Below are 13,566 nucleotides of genomic sequence, written 5' to 3'. Positions count from 1 at the left end.
CCCGACGTTGACAGCGAGCTTCCTTACATATCCAGGCGCTTTGAACCCGGCCAAAAAATTTCCACGACATCCTTCGACTTGTACCGCGAGGAGATTATTCGGCTCTATATCCACGAGAACGAGCCGCTCGAAGTCGTTAGGGAAATAATGCGCTCGCGCCATGGCTTTACTGCGAGGTACGTTCAAAGCCTAACCCCCCCCTCCTTCCCCGGGCTTTTATCAACTTTCCCCTATTTGATCTCCCTATTCAAAGAAGAAGGGGGTCAAGGGGAAAACGCAAGATAAGTAGAACGAGTTTAGATCGAACGTCTTGCTGACACATAGTCCCGGTCTTCCCCTATCTGACCGCCCCCTCAGTCGACGGTCCTATATGGATCATCTCAAGAAATGGGGTGTCAGAAGGTATAGAAAAATGTTGTAGTGCACAGCTTTGGATTAGGACCAAATGGTGATGCAAGATTGGACGAAAAATGTTCGTTATTGATGGGGGGTTCGAGTCCATCCAGCCCTTTCTTTACGGGAGGGGGCCGCTACCAGCAAATTGGCCAGCAACATGCAAACAGAAAATTGTACTTACCAGCTGGCTCAAGCCTAGGCGGGGCGTAATACGGACGGATGGATGGATTTTATTTCGCCCGGAGGAAAGTCCCTATGGGGCCTTGAGACAATCTAGGTTACGTTTTAGCTATTTGTTTTGGCACCTAACACCTAAGCCCTACGGATCGTCGTCTTATTGCTTGCTGGTCAACCTCGTTCGCTATTTTTTCTATGACAGGCCTACTTGAAGGCCAAATTCTCTGAGTGTTTAGCATCCTATCCTCAGTAACTAAAGTACTGTCTGCTTACGGTAAGGTTGTATTTTGTTAGTATAGTCGCACGCTAAAGGCAAGTTTGCCGATAATAGTCGTTAATCCGTGTCGAGCCTTTTTATCGCGACTATAAATTTAATGGCCGTATATACGGGCTATATATCTAGTTTCTACTTATCGCCGCATCCTCGGCGTGGATCGCTTAAGCCTAGTCTTAATCGTTCTTACGCCTATAGCATCGCTAGAATTCTCTACCCTTAAAAGCTTTAAGTTAGCTGCCCGCTTATTCGTATAGGATATTTATAGCTACGTCCGGGCTCAAAAGAGTCCCCTATTTATTTTACTAAGTATCTCTACGGAAAGATTTATATATTATATAAGGCTATTAATAGGTATAGAACTAAGCTAAGTACGTACCTTATTAAGATACTCTCAAGCAGAGGCTTAAGAGCATAGTGGAAGGCATAGAAAGGTGAATTTAGTGATGCATGTCTTGGTCTATCTATTAGGACAAGGGAGAGGCTTATATAGGTACAGTGACTATAAATAGCTAACCAAAATAGGGCATTGAGATATCCCTATACTTAAGTTAGGCCTATATAATGTCCTTGGGCTAAGTTTAAAGGCTTAATTAAAGCTATCATTAATATGAACCCTTTGATTAAGCTAATTCCTTTGATTTAATACTTTATCTTATCCTGTCGGCGCCTGCTGTCCTTCTTTTGGTAGTGGGGTTGTTAGTGCCTTTCACTGCCTTTCGTAATGCGGGGATAGACCCATTGCTTATATAAACGGGCTTCGGCTTTTTACACGTTTTCACTCGACTTGTAAGTTACTCCCTATCATTCTTACCTCTTTCCAACTTCATACACAACTATAGATGTCATTCAGTCAAATGAAGCGTTTAAGTGGATTGACAACAAATTTCGGTTCCAGTACGTCCAACGTTTTATACGATTGGAAGATCGCCTATTTGTCGCAAAATGGAAAAATCGAGAGGGACCTCCCCTTACCCTTTACGACCAGCGGCGGGTGGATACAGAAGACAGAGGCCCGAGGATGCAGCCTGACTGGACGGTAGCAGAAGGGCAGGATCATTACATTAAGACGCCCGGCCTCCTTTCCTACGCCAATGAGGCCAACCTCGAGGAACTTCTCCGCCAAGAAGTCAAGACATGCGAATTTCTCAGACGCCATCCACATCCAAATATTGCCCACTACCTTGGCTGCTTGGAAACTCGGGGAAGGGTATCTGGTCTCTGCTTCGAAAAGTATACACGCACGCTTGCCAACACAGTCAACCCTCAACATCTCAACAAAGCTGAATTTCTCCGGAGCGGCCGGCTATTTGTCAACGACGATATGAGGCAACGGCTTGAAGGGTTAAAAGGAGCTATCGACCACCTTCATTCTCTTGGTCTCGTTCACAACGACATTACACCAGCCAACATTATGTTCAATGAAGATGGGAAGATGGTTCTTGTTGACTTTGACAGCTGTCGTTGGCTCGGAGAAGATTTACACGGCGAGGGTGGGCCTGGGACGAAGCGGACCCATGGGTGGCACGATCCAAAGGTCACCATTACGTCGAAGAAAAGCGACATCGATGCTTTTACAGAATTGGGGACTTGGCTATTTGGAATGTCGGTTGAAGACTTTTTATTCAGATAGCTGGTAGCGGAACTAGTACCCTATCGAGTTCAACAATGTCTACGAGGACGGAAATGCCCATCAAAAATACAATATCGAACTTCACCGAGGAGAAATTTACATTTTCAGGTGTGAAGAACACAATAAACACTTCAAACAATTCCTCCTAAGAGGGGGCCAGATATCTTTGTAGCCACAACGCGCTGGCGATCGAGAAGCTAGGCGTTCGCGTTCTGAACTGCGACAGCACTTTAGCAAACAAGAATAACCGAGTGGCCGCTGCATATTTTCAAAATCTAGATGCTAGAATGAACCTTCCAGGAGATTACAGAGGAGTGGGCAGAATCACAGAGCCAATCTCTGGATGCGTCTACCAGGGCTTTGGGAAATTCGCTGTGCTCTTATTCCGAACAGGCACCTTCGGGGGCCTTGGCATTGAGGCTCTATCATAAACCGGCATACTCAGGACGAGGTGCCGCCGTGTAACATTTACGACTTGGAGACTGCGGAGTTTCACAGATGGGCGCAGGGCTATGAAGATGGCGGCACGCAAGGGTGGCTAGGCCGAAGATAGCGAGCCTAACTTCCATCAGTAAAACCGAAGGCGTAAAGGCTCGGGATTCGAATCTCGTGACAGTGCTCCTGCATCCATGCATACGCGGCGACTTCGCACCTGACCTTTTCGTCGATTGTCCCAGGATACTGTCGTTCAGCTGGCTTGTGAGGCATTGGACAACGGAAGACAAGCTTAGTCAAGCTACCGGCAACTGTGGCCTCAACAAGGACACACAGATTGAAGCCGCCGGGTATCCAGATATCGGGTGGAAGAACGATGCACGGGTCGTTCTTGGGTAGATCGAGATGACTTCTGACCAGCGCCGCAATTGACTCTTTCTGGTCCCAGAGCAGACGAGAGAACCTTACAGCGGCACGTTGATGTCGGATGCAAAGGACCACGTTGCTTTCATGCCCGGCCGCCGACCCGATGGAAAGTAATTGACCGCGGTATAGGATTTGTGGGGTCATGGTGGCGAGGATGTCGGGACCATGAAATCGAGGGACGAGGCCAGACCTAGGGACGGTTTTCTTGTCGCTTGCGAGATGTTTGGAGGGAGAAGGCGCCTCACGTCGCCCTTACGGGTTGCGCGACTAAGGATCGAAGATGGCATATGAGACCCTGAATCTGCCTGCTTGGCGTCCTTGGCATCCACGCCCGTCGCTCTCTCGCGTACAAACGATGACCGCGTGTCGGTAGGCGAGTAGACGAGCGGGCGAGCGGGTGGACGGCTTTCAGGTCGCGAGGAGGGCGGTTGCCACGGTCGGCAGTTGCGCTATTGGTCGGCCAGCGAGCAGGGAGATGAAAGGGGGCCTGGTGATGCAATGCGGGCGTCGGGCGCAGCTTCGTCAAGTACATAGGGGGAACCGCGGACGGGCGAGCAGGCTGTGAAGGTACGAGGTGGTTCACGAGCGGTGACTTCTGGCGGGTACCGGACCGGAGCCGGGATGCTGGCCGCTTCTGACCACGTGACCCCAGCGGGCCAGTCAGAGAATTGCTGTGGAATCGGGTATAGTAAGGTGACGACGATATGAGTTTAGCCAGAGCTCTCGGGACGGTGAATTGGTTTCGAAGAAGTTCGCTTACGAATTCCGAGTTTACTGCTCCTATCCTGTGTAGATAGCTGTTTAGTCGCATCATGCCGGTTCGAAGCTGATCCAGCACGTCCGATTCTTTTCTTTTCAGCGAGTCGTATATTTCGCCGCTGTGTTGTCCGGTTCCCGGCGGCTTCATCGTGAGCTTTGCTTGCCTTGACATCTGCCTGGACGAGTCCATACCCATATGCATAAAGCAGCTGCGTCGTTTCCCCTTGTGCAAGTCACACCTAATCCAAACTCACGACACCTTCTGCCTCCTCCTCTGCGGCTCCCAGAAAGTGGTAGCAATGTAGCATATGCACCAGATCGAGCCGGACAGTGGTCTATGGTATATTCAAGCCGCATCCTCGGCGTGGGCCGCGTAAGCCCAGTCTTAATTTTTCCTGCGCCTGCAGCATCGCCAGAATTCTCCACCCTTGATGGCTTCGAGTTGGCTGCCTGCCTATTCGTGTGGGATATTTGTGGCTGCGTCCGGGCTCGAAAGAGTCCCCTGTTCTGCCAGGCATCTCCACGGGAAGATTCATATATCATACAAGGCCATCATTAGGTGCCGAACCGACCCAAGTACGTACCTTGTCAAGATACTCACCGTGCCAGCTGGAACAACGAACACGGCCTCTTGCGCGGCAGTCGCGACTCGCGACAACGTCATCGGCGGGTCAGCGATCGGAAGATCGACCCCGCCTCCAATTACCGAGCAGCGTCACTCCATCTCTCTGCCTTTGCCTCGCAGAATCCAGCTGCCGAATCTACAGCGCCCGACTGGTTCGCCGCGTCCGACATGCCCGGCGAAGTCATCGACCAGCCCAATCCGCCTCCGCTACCAAGCCAGCTGCCCGACAGCGCCTTGGAGCTGGGCGTCAAGCCCGACAAGAAGCCTCTCGACAAGGCCGTGGCCCGGTCGCTGCGAGATTTCCAGCGGGCAGCATGCTACATTGCGGGCTGTACGTCCCCAGCCCCGTGCGCAGCTGTCAAGAGTCCACATCATGTGCTATAGGCTGACGCCCACAGCCATGATCTTTCTCCGAGACAATGTCCTGCTTGAAAGAGAGCTCACGCTCCAGCACGTAAAGCCAAGACTGCTGGGTGAGTCCACCCGTCCACCCCCAGAGCCCAACGCAAGCAACCAAGCTGATTCAGACGCTGTCAAGGCCACTGGGGCACTTGCCCAGGTCTCATCTTGGTCTGGGCCCATCTTAACCTTCTCATACGCAAGCACGAGCTGCAAGTCATCTTCGTCATCGGGCCTGGCCATGGAGCGCCCGCCGCTCTGGCAGCCCTCTGGCTCGAGGGCTCTCTCCAGCGCTTTTACCCGAATCGATACCAGGTCAACGACACCGGCCTGCGCAACTTGATCTCGGGCTTCTCCGTCCCGGGCGGCTTCCCCAGCCACATCAATCCCGAGGTTCCCGGCGCCATCCACGAGGGAGGCGAGCTGGGTTACGCCCTCGGAGTCTCCTTTGGCGCCGTCATGGACAACCCCGACCTGATCGTGACGTGCGTCGTCGGCGACGGAGAAGCTGAGAGCGGGCCTACCGCGGCGTACGTATGGCCACTTGCTTCAATGCCACTTGTTCATGGCTGACATGCCGCACAGCGCGTGGCACTCCATAAAGTACCTCGACCCGGCCGAGAGCGGCGCCGTCATCCCCATTCTGCACGTTAACGGCTTCAAGATATCCGAACGCACCATTTTCGGGTGCATGGACGACAAGGAACTCATCACCCTTTTTTCCGGCTACGGCTATCAGGTGTGCGTAGTCCAAGACTTGGCCGACATCGACGCCGAGCTTTCCGGCGCCCTCGAGTGGGCTCTGCGCGAGATCAAGGACATACAGAAGGCTGCTCGTAGCGGCAGTCCTGTGGTCAAGCCGCGGTGGCCGATGCTGGTCCTGAGAACACCCAAGGGCTGGACAGGGCCAAAAAGGGTCGACGGCGAGCTCATCGAGGGCTCCTTTCGCGCCCACCAGATTCCGGTGCCGAAAGCCAATCAAGAGGAGAGCCATCTAAAGATGCTCAAGCACTGGCTCCAGAGCTACGAAATTGACACGCTCCTTCGAGACGGCAAGCCTGTCGACAGCATTCTCGACATCTTGCCAAGAGACAACGAGAAGAGGCTCGGTCAAATCAAAGCAGCCCGTGACGCTCGTCAGAAGCTGCAGGTGCCCGACTGGAAGCTGTTTGCGGTGGCCAAGGGACAAGTTGCCAGCAGCATGAGCGAGACTGGCAAGTGGCTCGACAAGGTCACGGTGGACAACCCAAACAGCTTCCGCATATTTTCGCCCGACGAGCTCGAGAGCAACAAGCTCAACGCGGTGCTGAGAAACAGCGGTCGCAACTTTCAGTGGGATCAATTCTCGCGGGCTCAAGGTGGGCGCGTCATCGAGATACTATCCGAGCATTGCTGTCAGGCGTTTATGCAAGGCTATACGCTGTCGGGCAGGACAGCCCTCTTTCCAACGTACGAGGCATTTCTCGGCATCATCCACACCATGATGATCCAGTACTCCAAGTTTAACAAGGTCGCGCGCAGCATAGAGTGGAGGGGCGACCTCAGCTCCATCAACTACATCGAGACGAGCACATGGGCCCGGCAGGAGCACAACGGCTTCTCCCATCAGAACCCGTCCTTCATTGGCGCCGTCCTGAACCTCAAGGCAGAGGCGGCTCGCGTCTACCTGCCGCCCGACGCCAACTGCTTCCTCAGCACGGCGCACCACTGCCTGCGGTCGACCAACTACGTCAACCTCATGATTGGGGCGAAGCAGCCGACGGCCGTCTACCTCTCGCCCGACGAGGCGGCTGAGCATTGTCGCCGGGGCGCATCCGTCTGGGCGTTTGCCTCGAGCGACGAGGCGGCGGCGGACCCGGACGTGGTGCTGGTCGGCATCGGCGTCGAGGTGACGTTTGAGGTGGTCAAGGCGGCCGAGCTGCTGCGAGAGCTGATGCCAAGTCTTCGCGTCCGCGTCGTCAACGTGACAGATCTCCTCGTCCTCGCGGCCGAGTCGCGCCACCCTCACGCGCTGACGGGCGACGACTTTGACGCCCTCTTTACCAGTGACCGCCCCGTGTGCTTCAACTACCACGGCTACGCGACGGAGCTGCAGGGCATCCTGTTTGGGCGCCCGGCCCTGGAGCGCATGACGGTCGAGGGGTACAAGGAGGAGGGCAGCACGACGACGCCGCTCGACATGATGCTCGTCAACCGCGTCAGCCGGTTCGACGTCTCGAGGAGAGCGCTCAGGGCCGCGGCCAAGCACAGCCATGGAGTGAGGGCCAACCTCGACGATTTGTTGGGCCGGGTCGATGCACAGACGAAGGAGGTTGCCGAGTACATTGCGGCGAACGGCAAGGGTAACGACACTTTTTTTTTCTCAAGAAGTAGAGCCGTGCTGACCATTGCGCAGACCCCGAATATTTGTTTGAGATGCCACGTTTCAATCAGTAGCGCCGAGGGGACGGAAGGCATCCTGTCATTGAAGCACATGGTCAAGGTCGAAGGGGGCGGATAGAACCGAACTGAAGGCCGTTGCTTCCATGCTTGTTTCTCCGCACCCGCGGCCGCTCGCCGCTCGAAGCCGAAGTCGGGGTCATTACGCACTGCGGCTGCAGAAACAGGGGTCTATCGTCTGTGGAGCAGTCTGAGCGGGATGGGGCCGGGGTGGCACAGTTGGCCCGACGGAGCCGGGGTGGTTGTGAAACGTTCCGTCCCGGTCGGGCGGCACCGGGCCCGGCAGTCTCTCCGTTCATGTCTGTATAGATATACTCCGCATGCATATATAGCCTGCATCCCGGATCATGGCCTGATTGATTGCCACCTACTCTATAAAACTACCTGCATAAGACCTGCAGCGACGCATTTCGTCATCGCCGCCATCCTTGCTCGTCTTGTTCTTAGCCAGCGTCCAGCCATCTGGAGACGCCGAGATGCAGCTGTCAGCCATATTCGCCATCGCGCTGGCAGCCGCCGCCGCCTCCCTCATCTACAGCCGCGTCCGCGACGCCCTCCGCCATGCCGCCCGTGCACGTGAGCTCGGCTGCAAGCCGCCCGTCCGGGGCTTCTCCTCCGAGCCCACGGGGCTTTTGGGGGTGTTCTATGGGATCCGGGCGTCTCGCAAGCATCGATTTCCCGACTTTGTCGAGGAGCAGATGGAAGCCCTTCAGCAGCATGTCGGGCGGCCAGTCGGGACTGTTACCATGAGAACGCCCTTTTTCCAAGATTCCATCTTCACGCTGGATCCCAGGAATGTCCAGGCCATCTTGGCTACCAAATTCAAAGACTTCAAGCTCGGGGTCAACAGGACGGAAAACTTTCGACCCCTGCTCGGGAATGGAATTGTAAGTTGCTTGCTCTCACATTGAACCCTCAGCCGCATCTGCGCTCAAAATCCGTGGCCTAATACGTAACTAACCCTGACACAGTTCGCCGCCAACGGGGAGCAATGGCAGCACTCGAGAGCACTGCTCCGACCTCAGTTTGTGAGAAGCCAGGTCAGCGATCTGGACCTCGAGGAGGCCCACGTCAAGGCTCTGATGACGGTGCTGGAGCGCCACCTGCTCCGAGACGGCTGGACAACCCTGCTGGACTTGCAAGAGCTCTTCTTCCGCCTCACGCTCGACTCGGCCACCGAGTTCCTCTTTGGCGAGAGTGTAAATAGCCAGCTCGAGCACGGCGCCCAGGGCCCCGCGGCCAAGGGCAACGTCAGCTTCGCGCAGGCCTTTGACAGCTCGCAGTTTACGCTGTCGTTTGGTGCGCGGCTGGGCTCGCAGTACTGGCTGGTGCACACGCCCGCGTTTAAGAAGCAAGTCGCCAGGGTCCATACTTTTGTCAATCACTTTGTCGAGATTGCCATGGTGCAGGGGAGTGGCGAGAAGAGGCAGGGGTCGGAAAAGGGAGACTATGTCTTCCTGTATGCGCTTGCGCGCGAGACTCAAGATCCGGAGGAGCTGCGATCCCAACTCCTCAACATCCTGCTCGCCGGCCGAGACACGACGGCTTCCACGTTGAGCTGGCTTTTCTACACAATGGCCGATGCCCAATACCAGCACATCTTCCAGCGGCTAAGAGGGGTCATCGTCGATGAGTTCGGCACCTACTCCAACCCCAAGGACATCTCCTTTGAGCGGATGAAGAGCTGCCAGTATCTGCAGTGGTGTATCAACGAGTGCCTAAGGCTTTACCCGGCTGTCAGCGTCAATGTGCGGACGGCAGAGACAGACACGTGCCTCCCCACGGGCGGCGGACCCGACGGCCTGGACCCCGTCTACGTCCAGAAGGGACAGGACGTCGCCTACTCGGTCCATGTGATGCACCGACGAAAAGACCTCTGGGGCCCGGATGCGCATGTCTTCCGGCCAGAGCGGTGGCAGGACCGGCGGCCGGGCTGGGACTACCTGCCGTTCAACGGGGGGCCTCGGATCTGCATCGGGCAACAGTTTGCCCTGACGGAGATTGCCTACGTCGTCATCCGGCTGATGCAGAGGATCGACGCCATGGACGGGTCGAGGATAGGCCCCGTCAAGCACAGGCTGACGCTGACGAACTGCCCGGCGGACGGGGTCAACGTAAGGCTGCACTTTGCCGCGAGCTGAGGGCGGCGCCTTGATGGACCAGCGCGGTAGCTGGGGCCCGGGATGAGCATGGGAGGCGTGAGGGTGTACACTTGTACGGGTGGCGGCATGTGGCATGGGAAGAAATGCATCAGCATGAGTGAGACATCAGTCACTTGTTACGAGCTATAAGAGAATGTGATGATAAATTCGAAAAGTGTTGGAAGCTGCTGCCTGTTTGACAAATGATGCTTGAAGCAGAATGATGTACTAAGCTACGAGGTAAGCTTCAAGCTGCCAAAATACCGCTACAACAGGCAAAATTGGGACACCCCCATTGGGGGCGTTATTATCGTGTATTATAAGTCTCTTCTGTGCTCTGACAGTGAGTTATGGCGGAGTATATTTAGCAAGGTAGATATTAGAGTCTTGGTATCATAGAACGGCCAGTCTTAGAGGACAGACGACCAGACTATTCTTATGGGTTTAGCTAATAATAAAACAGCTTCGCCTTTGAGATATTAATTATGCATTTATACGACAAGGAGGTACTTCAGGGGCAACTTGATATATAAAACTATATCAATGGGCTTATAAACTAGCGTCCTCTATAATAGGGAGGTAAAGATAGAAAGAGGGCTTTGAATCTTTTTATATTGAATTAGCCGAAATAAGTCTAAAGCAACGCGTGGATTCTTACATACGATAGTTTAGAGAACGCACCGATGACCTTCCATTTGCAAGCTTGCCATGGATGAGCCTTGCCTGCTTTAAGAGGAGTTTCTCATCGTTAGCGACGATACCCCCATCCCTCGAACACATTCTCATGCATTGGAAAACGAAGAGGGTGTCTTCAGTCTCAGGATGGGAACCCATGGGGAAAACACCGCCATGTGTCTTCAAACCTGCATCTCATAGCTCAACTAATTAACTATACTAGCCTAATTTAGGTATATTAGACAGTTTAATAAGTGAAAGGGGGTGTTTAGTTAAGTACCTCCTATTACTTGTATTCCTATTCTTTAAAATACGTTACTTGCCTATGAAAAGGGGGCCAACTATTCCCAGACTCGACTATAAACGGCACGGCATTTACATGACAGCCCTCCGACGTCGAACAACCGTCGGGCCAGACAAAGCATTGTCGATGCGGCATGGAATATAGCCATTTTCCATCACGCACACCACATCTCCACCTCGACGCCCCGAAGCTCGTCGAGGACGCCAAGCTCCAAGCCAGGCGGCCGAAAAGCTACCACGATGAGCTCGAACCGCCGCTCCAGTGAGCCCGCGTCCCAGGTGCTCATGTCCAGGCGCTGAATCTGGGGGACTGCCTCCTGTTGGACCATCGGATCAATCCACATGACTTCGAGGCCCGAGAGCACCAATTCCCTGGCCAGATCGAGGCTCGGCGAGTTGGCAAGGTTTGCCTGCCCGCGCTTGAACCCCATGCCGACAATCAGAACCCGAGCTTGCTGGCGTCCAGATGCGAGCAGCCTGTCGACGGCCCGCTGCGCGACGGCGGCCGGCCGGTGCCTCATGCGCTCCGTGGCCGCCCTCAGCAGCGGAAAGTCGTCGCTGTTGGCAAACAGGTAGTGAGGGTTGACGGGGATGCAGTGGCCGCCGACGCCCAGGCCCGGGTAGAGCGGCATGTAGCCAAAGGGCTTGGTTGCCGCCGCCTCGCATACCTCGAACGGGTCGATGCCGTGGGGGCGCGCCGCGTCGGCCATTTCGTTTGCGAAAGCTATGCATAGGAGCCGCTGGCAGTTTTCGTACAGCTTTGTGAGCTCGGCCACCTCGGGCTTGGACACGGCCACAACCCGGTCAAAGACGCGCGAGTAGAGCGCTCGGATCGCCTCGAGCGACCCTGGAACGACGTCGTCGAGCCCCGACACCAGCTTGGGAATCGCCTGGGCCGCCGGCTCGGTCCGGCCCGGGTCTACGCGCTCCGGAGACATGCCCGCAAACAAGGCCTTTTCCCTCGCGAGCGGGCCGAGAAACGCACGCGTCATCCCGACGGCTACCGAGCTCTCGATGACGACGACGGAGCCCCGGCGCGCGTACTTGCCCACGGCCGTCAGGGCGCTGCGCAGAAACGACGAGTTAATGGCCTTGTCCGGGAGCAGCAGCGTCGGGACCGAGACGAGAAAGTGCGTCGCTGCCGCAAGGTCCCGGGCCGAGCTCGTGAATCTGGCCCTCTCGCAGTGCTCAAAGCTTCGTCGAAGCTCCTTGACTCGCGTTTCCGATACGTCGTACCCGAGCACGTGGAGACACTTGGAAAAGACCCTGGCCAGGTGCTCGCCGACATAGCCAACGCCGATGACCGCAACCAGAGGTTCAGGAGGTGGGAGGGACGATGAGAGACGGCCTTCTGAACAAGTCGAAGTCGTGGCGCTCCTGTTGTCAGGCTCGGCCTCTGGTTCCGGAACTTCGCTCGGGGGCGTGAGGTCGTAGTAGCCACGGTCCTGGAAGCGCCGTGGCTTGTGTCTCTGGCCTCCGTCTTGGACCGCTATCCATGGCGACAAGTTGCTTTGCCTGAAAAGAGGAAGCATGGTGATGCCGGTTTATTATCCTACTGATCGTATGAGACACCCAAGCGTCAACTAAGGAGACATCTGGCCATTCAAGTGCCGGATCGATTCTACCGGAGGACAAGTCATCTTTGTACGTCTACGTCTACTTGCTTTCGCCAGCGGCCAGCTTTGGAGCAATGGCTGTGAGGCCGCGAACAAGATCGTGCCAAGTTGCGCCGTCAACTCGGGCATTGTAACGACTGGTCCTTGGCAGAGCTGGCAGCCGAGGGCAAGCCACCAAGCTCGACGCCCTTTGACCATGGTTGCGATGCAGGCTGCCGCTACTGCGGTGCCAGAATGCCGTGATTTGGATCGAGCATCCATGTTGTCGTTTGGGCTCTCCAGCTCCCACAAGCTGGATGCTGGGGACCATGTGGTGCTTGTGGGGATGCAGCACGATTCATGCAAACAAGATGGAACAGTATCGACTCGCGTCACTGCCTGTTGTTCCGCCTCGTGTATGCGGGCTAGATGTACATACGATAACGGTTGTGCGGAGAGGCAGGGCCCGATTCGAGCAGGCCGTACATGGAGTCGCACCATATCGGGATCTGGGCCCAACTGCCACGAGATCCCAGTCAAGAGGCGCTTGGGGTCCAAGCCGGCTGAGGCATGCCCCTGCCGAGTGCCTTCAGGCCTGAATACGGCACGGCGGCGTCAGCCATCGCGCGATCGGTAAGGTGGCGTCCAATAAAAGCTGCTGTACGACGCGAACAGCATCGTTTGGCCGTGAACCTTCTTGAGGCCTCCACGACGGTTTCGTACGGGGATTGGAGTGTTGAGGCCAGCGGGCTTGACGAAGGCTTCCCCCGACCGTGGCAGGTCTCCGCCATGCCGTCAATGTGTAGAGCGGCGCTTGGGAGCTCTCGTTGAAGTTGAGGTTGAAACTTTGAGGCAGCATTCGCCCATCAGGATGGAAACACTCATCCATGCTCTGTCGGTTCTGATCACGTCACATCACATCGCAGCGGCTCGGCACATGCATGTCCGCCTCAGGGCCGCAGAGGCTACTCGACCATTCGACCAAGTTTCGCCTGGAGATAAATCCCGCGCACTGCATTGGGTGTGGTCATCGGGTCGCCATGAGGGGCTTCAAGGCGGATGGCGGAAACCTAAAGACCGGCTGAGGACACTTTTCCACGCCAAAGGGAACGGCAAATTGTCCCGCGGCCATTTTCAAGGTTAATACAGAATACACTTTGCTACTGTCTCCTCGGCGAGGCTCTCTCTCTCGTCGCCACCGTTCGAGTTGAGTGCCTGGCCCCCTTTTACAACGATTCTTTGGTCCCTCGCCGGCAAAGCCATCAGAGAGTGAATCGCTCAGCGTCACC

General features: G+C 55.7%; 3 protein-coding genes across 3 annotated transcripts; 2 read left to right on the top strand and 1 right to left on the bottom strand.

The window, feature by feature from the left end:
• Positions 1-4,893: 4,893 nt before the first annotated feature.
• Positions 4,894-7,560, top strand: HRG_04112 (d-xylulose 5-phosphate/D-fructose 6-phosphate phosphoketolase domain-containing protein; the record flags this gene model as incomplete). The annotated part of the gene is made up of 6 exons (XM_044862583.1): positions 4,894-5,056; positions 5,124-5,198; positions 5,264-5,654; positions 5,710-6,482; positions 6,537-7,466; positions 7,520-7,560. 6 exons carry the CDS (start codon positions 4,894-4,896, stop codon positions 7,558-7,560), a joined length of 2,373 nt encoding a protein of 790 aa, XP_044723609.1.
• Positions 7,561-8,039: 479 nt separating this feature from the next.
• HRG_04111 (cytochrome p450 domain-containing protein) lies at positions 8,040-9,704 on the top strand (the record flags this gene model as incomplete). The annotated part of the gene is made up of 2 exons (XM_044862582.1): positions 8,040-8,450; positions 8,535-9,704. 2 exons carry the CDS (start codon positions 8,040-8,042, stop codon positions 9,702-9,704), a joined length of 1,581 nt encoding a protein of 526 aa, XP_044723608.1.
• Positions 9,705-10,837: 1,133 nt separating this feature from the next.
• On the bottom strand, positions 10,838-12,214 carry HRG_04110 (UDP-glucose/GDP-mannose dehydrogenase family, central domain-containing protein; the record flags this gene model as incomplete). Its single annotated transcript, XM_044862581.1, has 1 exon — positions 10,838-12,214. One exon carries the CDS (start codon positions 12,212-12,214, stop codon positions 10,838-10,840), a length of 1,377 nt encoding a protein of 458 aa, XP_044723607.1.
• Positions 12,215-13,566: the final 1,352 nt, after the last annotated feature.

The sequence above is a fragment of the Hirsutella rhossiliensis genome (assembly GCF_020360975.1).
Source record: "Hirsutella rhossiliensis strain HR02 chromosome Unknown scaffold00003, whole genome shotgun sequence".
NCBI lineage: Eukaryota > Fungi > Ascomycota > Sordariomycetes > Hypocreales > Ophiocordycipitaceae > Hirsutella > Hirsutella rhossiliensis.
This window is presented reverse-complemented; position numbering and strand designations above follow the sequence as displayed.